The 13,145-nt window shown below is 38.1% G+C and overlaps 1 protein-coding gene across 3 annotated transcripts in view; it reads right to left on the bottom strand.

Annotated features, from left to right (window-relative positions):
* LOC114458114 (disheveled-associated activator of morphogenesis 1-like) overlaps positions 1-13,145 on the bottom strand; it is a 55,661-nt gene that overhangs the window by 1,359 nt on the left and 41,157 nt on the right. For 2 of the 3 annotated variants that reach the window (XM_028440372.1, XM_028440374.1), the window contains exons 13-25: positions 12,946-13,133; positions 11,633-11,935; positions 11,151-11,258; positions 9,083-9,112; positions 7,922-8,016; positions 7,755-7,839; positions 6,494-6,600; positions 5,380-5,468; positions 5,083-5,251; positions 4,772-4,879; positions 4,097-4,157; positions 3,878-4,009; positions 969-1,139 (exon numbers count right to left, since the gene is read on the bottom strand). In XM_028440372.1, the coding sequence (XP_028296173.1) occupies positions 969-1,139; positions 3,878-4,009; positions 4,097-4,157; positions 4,772-4,879; positions 5,083-5,251; positions 5,380-5,468; positions 6,494-6,600; positions 7,755-7,839; positions 7,922-8,016; positions 9,083-9,112; positions 11,151-11,258; positions 11,633-11,935; positions 12,946-13,133 (1,646 nt within the window). The remainder of the gene's footprint in view (positions 1-968; positions 1,140-3,877; positions 4,010-4,096; positions 4,158-4,771; positions 4,880-5,082; positions 5,252-5,379; positions 5,469-6,493; positions 6,601-7,754; positions 7,840-7,921; positions 8,017-9,082; positions 9,113-11,150; positions 11,259-11,632; positions 11,936-12,945; positions 13,134-13,145) is intronic. The other variant, XM_028440375.1, reaches the window with a different exon arrangement.

Genomic DNA, 13,145 nt, shown 5'->3' with positions numbered 1-13,145 from the left:
GAAATCTCTGGGTACCTCACGATATGACGATACTGCAATTATCGATATATTGGTCAGAAATCAATCTACGATAATCTATGACATAAGAAAAAAAAAAGATTAAGTGAAAAAATAAAATTTTTCATTCCATACTGTTTATTTCCACTTATTTACAAAACGAGATTCTTTAAAATGTGTGTTAATGTCGTTTTTACATAGTTTTGTAAGTCGGACAAAGGGGGGACTTGAGCCAAAAAAGTTTGAGAACCACTGCTCAAGACAGGCAGTGTTCGAAATTACATACTAACCTACTATACCCTCACACTCAATGAGTATATACTGTCTATCTACTATTTATGTGGATGTAGTATAGTGACCTTTCCCACTAGTATACTTCCTAGTTTCCCAAGATGTATTTCAAACCTACAACAACAAAAACCTAAAGCAAACTGAGGCTAAATATCTGTTTATTTGCCACCTTTGAAAATTCTCTAAACATTTTAAGCGAGAAAGTGACCAAATAGAAAGGTGTGAAACTTAAGGCCCGGGGGCCAAACTTAGAGCATCTAATTTGGCTCGCAGGAGAAAGTAAAAATGACAGAAAACAGTTGTAGATATCTCAGTTTCACTAATTTAATGAAACCACAATATTTTTAGGGGTTTGCATTTTTCTTTTGTCTATAATCACATGAATGCAGTCATTTTTAATTGCAAATTATAAAAATAAATCACATTTTTTCACAAATCTTGCAATTTCTAACAAAAATTCCTCTAAATTATACAAATAATTGTTAAAAAAAAAAAGAAGTGAATTTGATTATGACTAGTGTGCTCACCGTGCATACTTTAAATAATGTCTCGATAGGGTATTTCTTGCATACTAATCTTTCCATACTATCTAATGTGAACGCACTACATTTTGATGTCAGACATAGTATGAGTAGTACGTTAATATGCAATTTCGAACATAGCCAAACTAGTCCTTTTACCTGAGCCTCCATCTTGGCCCTGCGCTCCTCCTCCTCCTTCCGTTTCCTCATGTTCTCGTTCTCCTGCTGAGCTTCAGCGAACGCCTGCAGGAACTGGTCAAAGATGCCGAAGAACTCGTCTGGCTGCATCTTCCCAGCATCCTCACCGAAGTGCTTCACTGCCCTGAGGAACTGTGGGAGACGAGACGAGAAGGGACGAGATTATACCGACGACTCCTTTACAGGACACTCATTAGATCACAGCTCTTTGAAAGCACAGCGTTGGAGCTTTGATGTTCGTGTTAACCCAGATATGACCGACTACTGACTGAGTCAAGGTCTCAGACTGGAGCCAGAGCACAAATTAAGGCAGCCTGTTGGTCGCCTGTTGTTGTTCACAAGAAACATGTTAAAAAAAAAAAAAAAAAGCCAGGCATCATGCAGGAGCTGTGCTTCTACATCAGGTTCTGGTAGAAAACTTAGACATTTAAATCCAGCAAGTTCATTTTGTCTTGTTTTTTGAAATAATGTTATGGTTTCATTTATTCAGGCAAACTTTATTGAAGAAATTTACTTCAATCTCCTGACATGTTTCGACCGCCAACTGTCAGTCTTCCTCAGAGGCATCTACAGTTTGCTTTGTATCCCTACCCAGAGGTGAAAGTAATGGATTACAAGTACTCACGTTACTGTAATTGAGTTGCTTTTATGGGTACTTGTAGTTTTTTTGAGTATTTTTCTAAAACAGTAATTTTACTTGTACTTAAGTACGTTTTGAAAGAAGTAAATAGTTACATTTATTTTCGACACCCAACCATTACTGAGTAAATTAGTATTAATTGTTTTGAAATGATCAATGGACTTTGTGAAACTACAAAAAAAAAAAATGAAATGACCAGACAACAATCAAATGCATCACATCACAGCCGACCAATCAGATTAAATGTAAGATTATTTTTAAGAAAAGAAATGTACATTTTGACAAACCTTTTATTTTATACAGATGCCTTCAGGGAAAATAAATGAGGATTCAATTGTGCAACATTTGGTCTCTTCCTTTTTAAGTTTATACATGAGATGTTTACTGTATGCAAGGGAACCATGGCAACATTTATTACCAAAAGTAAACAAGGGGAGTGAAACTAACTACCAACATTTACTTTGAGTACTATTTAATTGAGAAACTTTTTACTTGTACTTGAGTATTTTATGTATGACTTACTTGTACTTGAGTATAATTTCAATCAAGTAACAGTACTTCTACTTCAGTAAGATATATCAGTACTCTTTACACCTCTGTCCCAACCCTTGCTTTGATGCTTTCCTTATGAAAGAACTCGTAGGAAAACATCAAAGCAATCAGTAGATACCTCTGCGGAAGATTGACAGTTGGCAGTCGAAACATGTCAGGAGTTCAAAGTAAATTTCATCTGAATAAATGAAACCTTAACATATTATTAAAGACATTCGTCTAACATGATTTCCTTAAATTACAAATCAAACCACATGACATCCACCCCCCGAATATAAACTTGGAGCAGACCACCAGGGTCGGCAGGTGCTCCAGTTCCTGTCCATGAGCACATACGACCACTGCAAACACTCAAATATTTAACCGAGCCTCACTGTAGATGATTAACACAAACTGCTGTTTGTCTAGAGAGCGCCTGAGAGCACGGGTCATCTCAGCGCACAGCGTGGGTTGAAAAGCACGTTATAAAGTGTTCCTAAAGAGCCCAGAGGACGGATGTAAATCCAACATCACAGCGTCTAAAAGTCTCCCTTTGATCATGTTTAGGTTTAAGGGCAGAACGAGGTTCACCAAAGCTGTCCTCCATAAAGCCACATTTGTTCTTTTGCTTTGATGCTGCGGTCACTAAACAAACACACACAGAACGACACACGTTCTACATTTAGTATTTGATCCTGTTTGTTTTACTGTGTTAAAGATACGGAGTAGCCGCGATTAGTGACAAATTGCACCAACTCAGATATTTTCATACTGCATTTTATTTGAACTAGATTTATATTTAAAAAAAAGTGAAAGTTTAGAATACAGTTATTTAAAATCGTGTTGTTTTAATTCTAAAAATAATTTAATAGTGATTAATTCAACTTTATATTGTGCTAATTACAACAAAAGTAATCTTGTTGCGCTCAAATAATTTATATAATTATTTAATATATAGATTAATAGATAAGAATATATAGATTTAATAATATAATAAATAAATAAACGTTTTTTTTAATCAATTACTCGATATTTCAGGTGGCCCTACATGGGGTCACAACCCCAAGGTTAAAAACCACTGATATGAGAGTTGCTGAATTTGTTCTCCAGGCCTTAATATCAATTCATCACTGTAACCTGACAGCTTTGATTGTTGTATATATGTGTATTATATTTGTACATTAGTATTATTTATATTATTTTTTTCTACTGTAATGTGTTCATTTATATTTAATCCTTATTTAATTAACAACAATTCTTTTACTTAATTATGTACGTTTTTCTTTCTCTTTTTCTTTGTTTAGTGTTTATTTTTTTATTTCTAATATTTTTTGAGCCTCTAACACAAAGAAATTCCCCCCGGGATTAATAAAGTATTTCTGATTCTGATTAAGTTCGACACGTGCTCCATTATATGATGAAGTCCTTATTAATCTAATTATAATCTGAATTTTGACTCCCATTATTTACATTACACAATCGAATAACAACCGTAATGCACCTAAACACTGCTGAGCTGCTAATGTACAGGACAGGATGAGTATCTCTGTGGCAGGAAGCGGCTACGCTTTCACTCCTGCTGCTCGTTTCCTTTACAAACTGCCTGATGAGGTCAATAACGTGTGTAGGAACAGCTGGATGAGGAGGAAATGAGATCCACGCTCTCAGCGGCTGTGTTTACGACCGACCGCTGCCTCACCAGTTCTCTGGCCTCGATGAGCGAGTCCTCCACGTCGGAGAAGCTGAAGCTGGCCAGAGTGATGAACTGGCTCACCACCGACACAAACTTGTCTCCCAGCTCCTGTGGTCGCTTTTTCTGGTATTCCAGTTCCTACGAGTGGAAATGAAGGAGAGGAGATTAGTGAGGTGTGATTATTGGATCTGGCGCCATGAACTGTTGGAATAATCGTGAACTCACACTCTCAACACTTTTTAAGCCGCTGCGCAAGTTGCCAATATCTTTCTCCAGCTCAGTCATACTGCAGATATCAGAAAAGAAGAGGAAAAAATAATAAACACTTTAATTTTACTCTGCAACCTTTTAAAGGGGTCCTGTTTTTACAAATGTGGCCTAAAACCTTTGATATATCCTAATTAGAAGATCTATGCCTAACTAAATGCATTATTATGCACCATATTTGTTTTATTAATTTTTTTAAAAATGAGACTACTTTACCGTCTTAGAAACTGTGTTCTGCCATCTTGAAATCGATGATGTCATGGCCTCGTTTGTCACGTCTCATCAATTCCTACATTTAGCCTTCTTTTGAGCAACCACAAGCAGCACAAATTGGGATTTTGACCAAAAAAGATGCTAAATGATCTAAAAAGAAGGTTGAATGCTTCACTCCAATAGAAATCAATGGGATTTTTACAAGCAAATGGGGGTGTGTGAAGTCATCAACACAGGTTCTAAAATGGTAAAGTAGTTTTTTTTTTTGTTAATAAAATGAATATGGTACAAAATATTGCGTTTATTTAGGTATAGATCTTCTAATAATGACATTTCAAAGGTTTCAGGCCACATTTGTTAAAACAGTGGAGGATCCCTTTAAAGTCAGTGTTACGACTAGTGCAGTAACGCTGGACGTACTTGACTTTAGCTGCCTCTGAGATGCTCTTCAGGTCTTCCTGGAACATCAACACTTTGGGATATTTCTTCTCCAGGATGGTGATCAGGTAGTGCAGCAGAGTGATGCTCCTGCACAGACACTGAACTCAACCCAATGCTTCCAAAAAGCAGTAAAATGCTTTAACAATGTTGCCTCAGAAGTAAAAAACCATGTGGAGGTTTAACGGTATCGCATTCTCCAATAACAGATGTGATTCTTAGGGGTTTCAGTGGGGGTGGGGGATGTCATTGGTAGCTAAATGTGAGAGAATACAAGAGAAGAATTGTCTTACTTGTCGATGCTGGATTTGGTATCAGCGATCTTGTTGAGTGAGGACACCTTGAACCCGTAAGCGTTTCCTCTCTGACCTTTGTTCATGTAGTTTCCAAAAGCAAGCACCACCTCCAGCAGCTGTTTGAGGCTTCTGCTGTGTAAAATCTCCTTGGACGCCTTCGTCAGAGCTGAAACGCAAAAGCTTAAGTTAAGTTAACGACACTGGAAAGACTCACGAATAAAGGTTGGACCTTTTATTTAAAGGAAAAGATCAGAGTCTTGAGGAAATCTCATGGCTCTGTGAGACATTTCCCACCTTCCACTTTGGGCTTGATCTCTGCTATCCTCTCAGCGAACTTCTTTTTGAAGTAAAGCGCCTGCAGTCTCTGCTGGTAATGGTTTATTCTGCACAGAGTGGGGAGGGCACATGCCAGAGGAGAGCAGAAACGGATCAAAACAAAGAATTATAAACAGAGAAACCCACAAACATGAGCTAAAGCCACAAACATGAGCTAAAGCCACACACATGATTATGGCACATGAACAATCTGAGTGTAGCTGTTTTTTTGTCATTTTAGTTTTTGGAAATGAGCCAAAAAACTACCGAATGCTGCTAATAAATACAGTAGGTGTCACCTGTCCTCCAGTCAATTCTTAAAAACGTCAGAGTTAAAATTACCTTCACGTATTCATCTCTAAATTTAAATTATAATCCTGTTCCTTTCATCTAATTTTATTGCCTCAAAATGACTTTAACCTTTAATTCTGATCTTTGGTAAAAACACTTTTAATAAATGTTATTTAGAAAACCTTTTTCCTGTCTGTATTGGCTTGAAGTAACTTAGCAAAACTTCACAAAATGATTATTACGTGGTAGTCAAGGAAACATCAAAGGAAACATCAAAGGAAATATCAAAGCGATAATCAGTCGCCTCTGACGAAGACTGGCAGTTGACATTCGAAACATGTCAGGAGATCAAAGTGGATTTCATGAGGAACAATTGTCTGAATAAATAAAACCTAAACATATTGCACAAAATGATCATTATTACCCAATTTTCTCTAGTTTTTTCGTGGATATAATTCCTAAAATTTCATGCTATTCTAACCCAGATCTTGTTTCCTAATATTCCTGAATGAATACTGCAGGGCACAAAGATGCTAAAAGAGAACATTTACAGCTTAGAACAGCTCTATTATACTTTATTTGTTTGACTTTTTCTTTTAAATACAACAAAGTACCTGGAGAACTTTCTATAAAACCGCTTTTACAAAAAACTTGGGAGTAACTGACACTAAAGTATGTTAATGTGTCATTAAAATGAAGAGCGTGACACCTGTGATAACTGCTGTGAGAACAGGAGGTAAAATTATTGGAAGTGCACCACCTGTGTGTAGTTTAACACTGCTATAAGGAGAAACTAAAGCACCTGCTCATCTCGTAGAGGAAGCGGTCAGGTTTGGCCATGCGGTCCAGCTCGTGTTTGTGCTCCTCCAGTAGATCCACGTCACTCTTCTCCGGGACAAACTTCAGCAACTGATGTAGAAAGAAATGGTTCTTTAGCTCATCGTTGCCTTCTGAATGTGCAATATTAACCCCAAACACTCCACAACCAGGGGTGCCAACTCATTTTAGTTCAGGGGTCAAATACAGACCCCTTTCACATCATGTGGGATGCAGATTTTAGGCGGGAAAATTAGCAATTTCAACACTAATGTGCCTTAGTTTGCACTGCCACGTCTAAATAATATATAAATTAAACAAGGCACCGACAACATCTGAGCAATAAGTGACAGATATCAGTCCTAATCTTCACCTAACATTGTTTTATGAATCTGTGATAACCACATTTATTTATCTGAATAATGTCCACTGTTTATCAGGAAGTTTATTTTTATTTGCGCCGTTGTATATAGTCCTCTTAAAGATATAAATCTTTGTTTTAATCAGAAATAAAATGGGTTAAAAATGACCAAAACACCACAGAAATTGATAAAATGTTTCACATTAGAGTGGGCAAAAACAGACAGAAAAAGTGGTAAAAATGGTTCAAGGTGAAAATATTGGGTTAAAAGTGGCAAAAATGGGGTGGGGGTGGGAGGGTTGGGGTAATGCGATTTAAAATGTAGGAACAATTAGTTTAAATTGGCAAATAATGGGCATGACAAATCATGATTGTGGTTAAATTGGCAAAAGTAAGCATGAAATATGGCAAAAAAAAAGGTTAAAAGTGACAATAATGGGTCAACATATGTAACAGTAGGTGGGAAAAGTGGTGGAAAGGGTTTATAAGTGCTGAAAATGTCTTGAAAGTGGGAAAAAATGAGCAGAAAAGGCATTGAAATGTGATGGAGAAGTGGCAGAAATGGGAGTAATGTAGCAAAAACACATTAAAAGGTGCAAAAATTTGGCTGGAAAAAGTGATGAAAATAGGCTAAAATATGACACAGTTTGTGTAGTTGCAAAAAAAAAAGGGTCAAATAAGCAGAAACTAGCTCAATTGTTGAAAAATATTCTGTTCCTTGAAGGCATCTAGCAATCTCCTCCCACTTGGTTGAGATGCCCTGCTCTAAAGGGCCAGACTTAATTTTGACACATGCTCTACACACACAGCTACAAAGCTGTTATCTAATTAACCCATTGTATTACGCTGTCTTTATGAGAGGTTCTCTGACCCCATCAGGTCCTACCTGCTCCAGCATGTCTTTGGGAAGGTCCTCCTGTTCATCCATGGTCAGGATGGCTCTCTTCATCTCCTCATTTGAAAGTTTGAGTCTACAGAACACAACAGATAAATACATTTTTTGAAATGGTTGTGAAAGAGTTTGTTTCCCATGAAACATTGTGCTAAACTCACCGTGAGAGGAGGATGTTGCAGTTCTGAGCTCTGCGGCCATCGATGACCGACAGCTCTTTAACTTTTTTAGAGGTCAGACTGTCGTCCTCTTCTTTCTGAGAGTTTCCATAAAAACAAACGACATTTTTAGATATTTGCACATCTACCTTCAGACCAGGGTTCTCACCAGGAATTTTTCACAGCGTAGGGGGATCGCATGGCATGTGAGCGCGTGCAACTGCTGCAGAACATTTGGAAATTCATAACTCTCTGAGAGCCAAATGTAGTGAAGTAAAAGCTGAAGTTGTTTTTTTTCTTTAATCTTTGTTACTGCCTTACTTTAAAGGTCAACAGTTATTTTTTGAAATGGTGAAGGGTCATGATGAATGTACCATAGTTACTAATGCATTAGTTATAGGTCCTCCACTAATAAATACTCAGACACTGAAAAGTGAGTCTTGAAACCAGTATTTTAAATAAAATGTTATTTCTTGTCTATACAAATTTAAATGAGGTAATAAGTGGGGCCCGCAGTAATATTGGGACTAAAATGGACACGCCCCCTGCTGGAAGTCCCTTTTGTGTCCAAGTGTGCAACAAATATTACGATGGTACTGATTTAAAAAGGAGAAAAAAATAGAACCCTGCTGAAGATGCACCGTAGGGGGCCACATCACCCCATAGGGCAGGGGTCACCAACACAGTGCCCGCAGGCACCAGGTAGACCTCATGGACCATGTGAGGGGCCCTCAGGAGCTCTAGTCCCCCAATGAGCTCCATCTAAAATCCATGATTCAAACTCAAAGATCAATACATACATTTGTAAAATATGACATTATTTTAACATTTTACAGATGTTACATGTTATAAAAGTTGTTTGTTAGTAGCTAGTAAAATAGGAAGATGATCATTTTTAATGAAATATATAATGAAAATGATACAATTGCATGAATTAGGAGAAATAAAGTGTTTCATGTTGAAACTGAAGCACTTCCAACTTTCTAAGTTACTGCCTCTTACCATCTGATTAAAGTGAAACCGTGACCCCTGCAGTAGGGGTCAAAATTATAACATCGGGGGCCGCTAAGTCAACAGTGGCGAGAACCCTGTATACATACAGTATATAGAAACACACACTGACAACAATACATCAAGTAAGAAAAGTAGTAAAAATGCACTCACCTGTCTGCTGTTATTGATCATTAAGAAGTCCTAAAACGCAGGCAAGAAGCAGGAAAGATGTAAGCACTCATTAGAATGAGCAAAGCAGTTGAAGTTATGTGCTCGCAGCCCATGAGATCAGAAGGCAATCAATCAAAGCTCATTCTGCACTTATTGGACCAGGAGAGCAGCAGTGAGCGTGTGAATCAACACGTGCGCATAGGAAATATCTGCTGAGCATCTTTACCTCATCTGCTGACATTAGATTTAAATATTTTCACATGAAAAACAGAGAATATCAAACACATTGTTTTCCAACACATTCTTTTATAAGTGAGTGTGTGTTAAGAGCTTATTCAACATGCTGAGGTCACACGGGCATTTTGGACCAAAAAAGCAGCCGTGATAAACTCAAACACATGCTATGTGCAAAAAAAAAAAAAACACAATACATGTTGTTCCCTACGTTCACTGCAGACTGAAGCAATATGTCAAACATGAGAATTGGGAGCAGCTGACTCATGCACTGTATTTATCATCCCATCAACACTACCATCTACTCACAAAAATTGAAAAAAATCAAAAACGGAACAAATTTTGAAGGTGTTAACTTCTGTCTATGCTACCATTTACATGACCACGGAGGTCCTGGAGGGCTGCAGTGATGCACGTCTCTCAACACGTCTCATTGTGTAAAGAGTAGAGATGAGAACTACATGAATTATTTATTATGATGCAGTCATTGTTGACAGCTCATAATCAATTACAGGCGTTTTTCAGGCACAGGATGTAGAATCTTTTTTACTGAATGTCAGTAAACATCTCATCTTTCTTCCACCATAACTATCATCTCCTAAAAGCTGTGTGTGAAGACTAAATAAGAGGAAACGCCACTAAAAAACCATGTTGGTAATTTTACTAATAATACACTAACTAGGGTTGGGGTCAATTAGAGTTGTAATCACATAATTGATAATTAATTACAATTATGACATAATTATCTTCGTAATCATAATTGAAAAACAAATATGTTGCTGTTATAATCATAAATTAAATGTATTTGCGTTCAGATAATTGACTGTAATTGTAATTGATATGGAAATTCTATATAAACTGTCATTTATTATTTAATTAAATGCAAAACTGGAGAACAATGTTATAATTCTATGGCTTACGCATACATAGTTAACAATTATTAAAATTTGTTTCAAATGAAATTTTCCCACTACACGTCAGTTCTCTTAAGGATCATTTTACCATTTTTTGGGAAAATTGAAATCAAGGGGTATACTGACGCCCACACCAAAAATATTAATACCAATATTTTCATGGATAAGGAAGCCCAACAAGGTAACCAAGAAATGAAAAACAAAAAAGATGATAGATCATATTTTGTGTTTTACAGCTGATTTAAGACGTGGGTCAAAACTGAGCCGTTATAACAGATGCTAACTGAGATGCTAATTAAGTTGTAATTGAACTTGGATAATTGAAGACGTAATTGTAATTGACCCCAACCCTGACGCTAATGCCAGCGTCACCAGCTGAGATGGGTTACTATGGCGATGTGAATACCTGCTGGAAGCCACCTGGCTGAGGGTAAAGTGAAAGTTTGAAAGTAATGTTAAAGTATCTTGCTAAACATAAGCACTTTTGTATTGATTACATGCACTTAGTGCTTGTTCAATAGTTATTGATATCACTTTGTTCAATTTCTGCCTGAAGGAAGAGGCTGCAGGAATATTACACTGCAGTTAAGTAGCGTTGGCCAAACGTGGGCTTCTTATCATTCTCTAAATCACCTGTGTCATAAATGTTCATTATTTTTGATAGAGTTAAGATAAAACCATATTATTCAATCAGGATCTACATATTGTTCCATTACTGTGCCAATCAAATCCATCATGATACCAGTAACAATGTAACACACCCCAGCAGGAAGGGGCTCATTTCCAGTTCCTGCAGAGCTGCATGATTACACAGTCATCTGAGCTATTTGCGTTGGCACAGACAGGTCATGCATGACAGCGGCCCTCCAGGAAAGCCTTATATGGTAATGAAGTGTGAGAGATTCCATCCTGCTCAGTACCTGCTGCCTCTGATAGGCTGAGAACGTCTTCTCGATGTCCTCCAGGTCCAGGATTTTAAAAACCTTGGCGTCGTCCACGTCCATCCACACGGTTCCCTCCAGCTTGTTCTGAGAAAGGAAGAATCAAACTCTCACATCTGGTGTTTAACTCAGGGCGACTTTGCTCTGGAGCCGTCAGAGCAGAGGTGTCAACCTCATTTTAGTTCATTTTAGGCCAAATACGGAGCAATTTGATCTCAAGTGGGCCACAGATTTTATGCGGAAAACCAAATTATTTCAACATTATTGAGCCCTAGTTTGCACTTCTACATATACATTAAATACACAATCTGGAAGAAATCGACAATATCTAAGCAATAAGTGATAGTTATTCATGTTTTCTCTGTCATTTTTTCTCTCTCCAACGGGCCAAATTGGATGCTCCAAAAGGCCGGATTTGGCCCCCGGGCCTCGATTTTGACACAAGTGCGTCAGAGCCTCACCTCGGCTAACTTGGACCAGTTGAAGGACTTGAGTGCATTGGACGGCTGAGGGATGTTCTTCTTCTTCAGGGAGGGTCCCAGGGGGGCTCCTGGTGGAGGAGGGATGCCTCCTATGGACGGGCGTCCCAGCGGAGGTGGAGGACCTCCGGGAGGTGGGGGCGGGGGTGGAGGAGGAGGCATACCACCAGAGGGAGGAGGAGGAGGAGGGGGACAGAGGCCTCCTGGCACGGGAGGAGGAGGAAGAGGGCCACCAGGGGGGCCGGGGATGAGGGGGGGTCCTCCAGGAACCACGGCGGCCTGCCTCTGCAGGGACAGATAACACCAGGTGAGGGTTCAGGTGTTTCCATCTCATCACACAGAGGAGAGAATGTTTACATTATTAAAAAAAAACCTTTAACATTTGATGTCAAAATAAGATTTCTGTTTGTTTGAACATAAAAAACAAAAAACTTTTAAACAAGGACAACAAGGGATGAGCTTTTTATTTTCTCTTCCTACTCTTTGTTTTATTTGTTCAATGCTTTCATTCACATAGCTTTGGTTGTTTTTTAGCTCTCTGGATGTAATGAAGGCTTAGTTGGTCTGTTTCTTTAATCTACTTCTATTCCATTTTGATTAAAACTAGGTTTTTTTTTACTGATTAAGAACTAATTGGAATGGCTCCTTTGCTTTGAAGTTTTATTTGGATTAAACTGAAAAATGCAGATTTCCCTTTAACCCTCCTATTATCCTTGGGGTCAATTTGACCACATTCAATGTTTATCATTCAAAAAAAAAGTTAACTTTATTTCCCGGTCATTACCACGACACACGACTGCAGATGTAAACGCAGAAACAATAATTAATACAGAACCATGTCTGTTCCTGGCTTTTTTTAGATAGTGAATATAGAGACCCTAACCTTGGGGTCAATTTGACCCCAATCAGTAAATAATAGTAACTTTTTTTTTGCTTCATATTTCTTGACTTTTCCTAATTTGATGAGTACAATTGATTAAACATAACATTATCATGATGATATATTTTCAATGTGCTGAACGCATATTGCACACATTGGTGTTCCTCTGGAGTCAATTTGACCCCAATGATGAAATGTGTCAGTAATATTTGAGGATAATAGGAGGGTTACAAACATCTATCCTAATAGTTTTGCTTCTAAAAGCTGTAAATGTGTTGTATTTTTCCTTCTCTGAGGCTGAAAACGTGATGAAAGGCATGATTTTAGGTAAGAATTGCTGTGACTATCACTGCTTTAGTGCAGGTTTGACTTTTGGCCGTCTGCGGTTCTGCAGGATACAGATCAAACAACGTACTGTGCTGAGTTCGTGCAGCTGTGACGTGAGCTCGGCCACTTGCTGTTTGACGTTTTTGTGCTCGTTGCTCTCCTTTTCCAGCTTCTCTTTCATTTTGTTCAGCGTCTGCATCATGTCGTCTTTCTCCTGGGTCTTGGCGTCACATTCGCGCTCCTTCTTCTCAAACTTCTGCTGCAGCTCATGGTGCTCTGCGTCAGGAA

The sequence above is a fragment of the Gouania willdenowi genome, chromosome 24 (assembly GCF_900634775.1).
Source record: "Gouania willdenowi chromosome 24, fGouWil2.1, whole genome shotgun sequence".
In the NCBI taxonomy this organism is placed as follows: Eukaryota; Metazoa; Chordata; class Actinopteri; order Blenniiformes; family Gobiesocidae; genus Gouania; species Gouania willdenowi.
The sequence above is the reverse complement of the archived record's forward strand: the minus strand, read 5'-3'. Positions and strand labels throughout refer to the sequence as shown.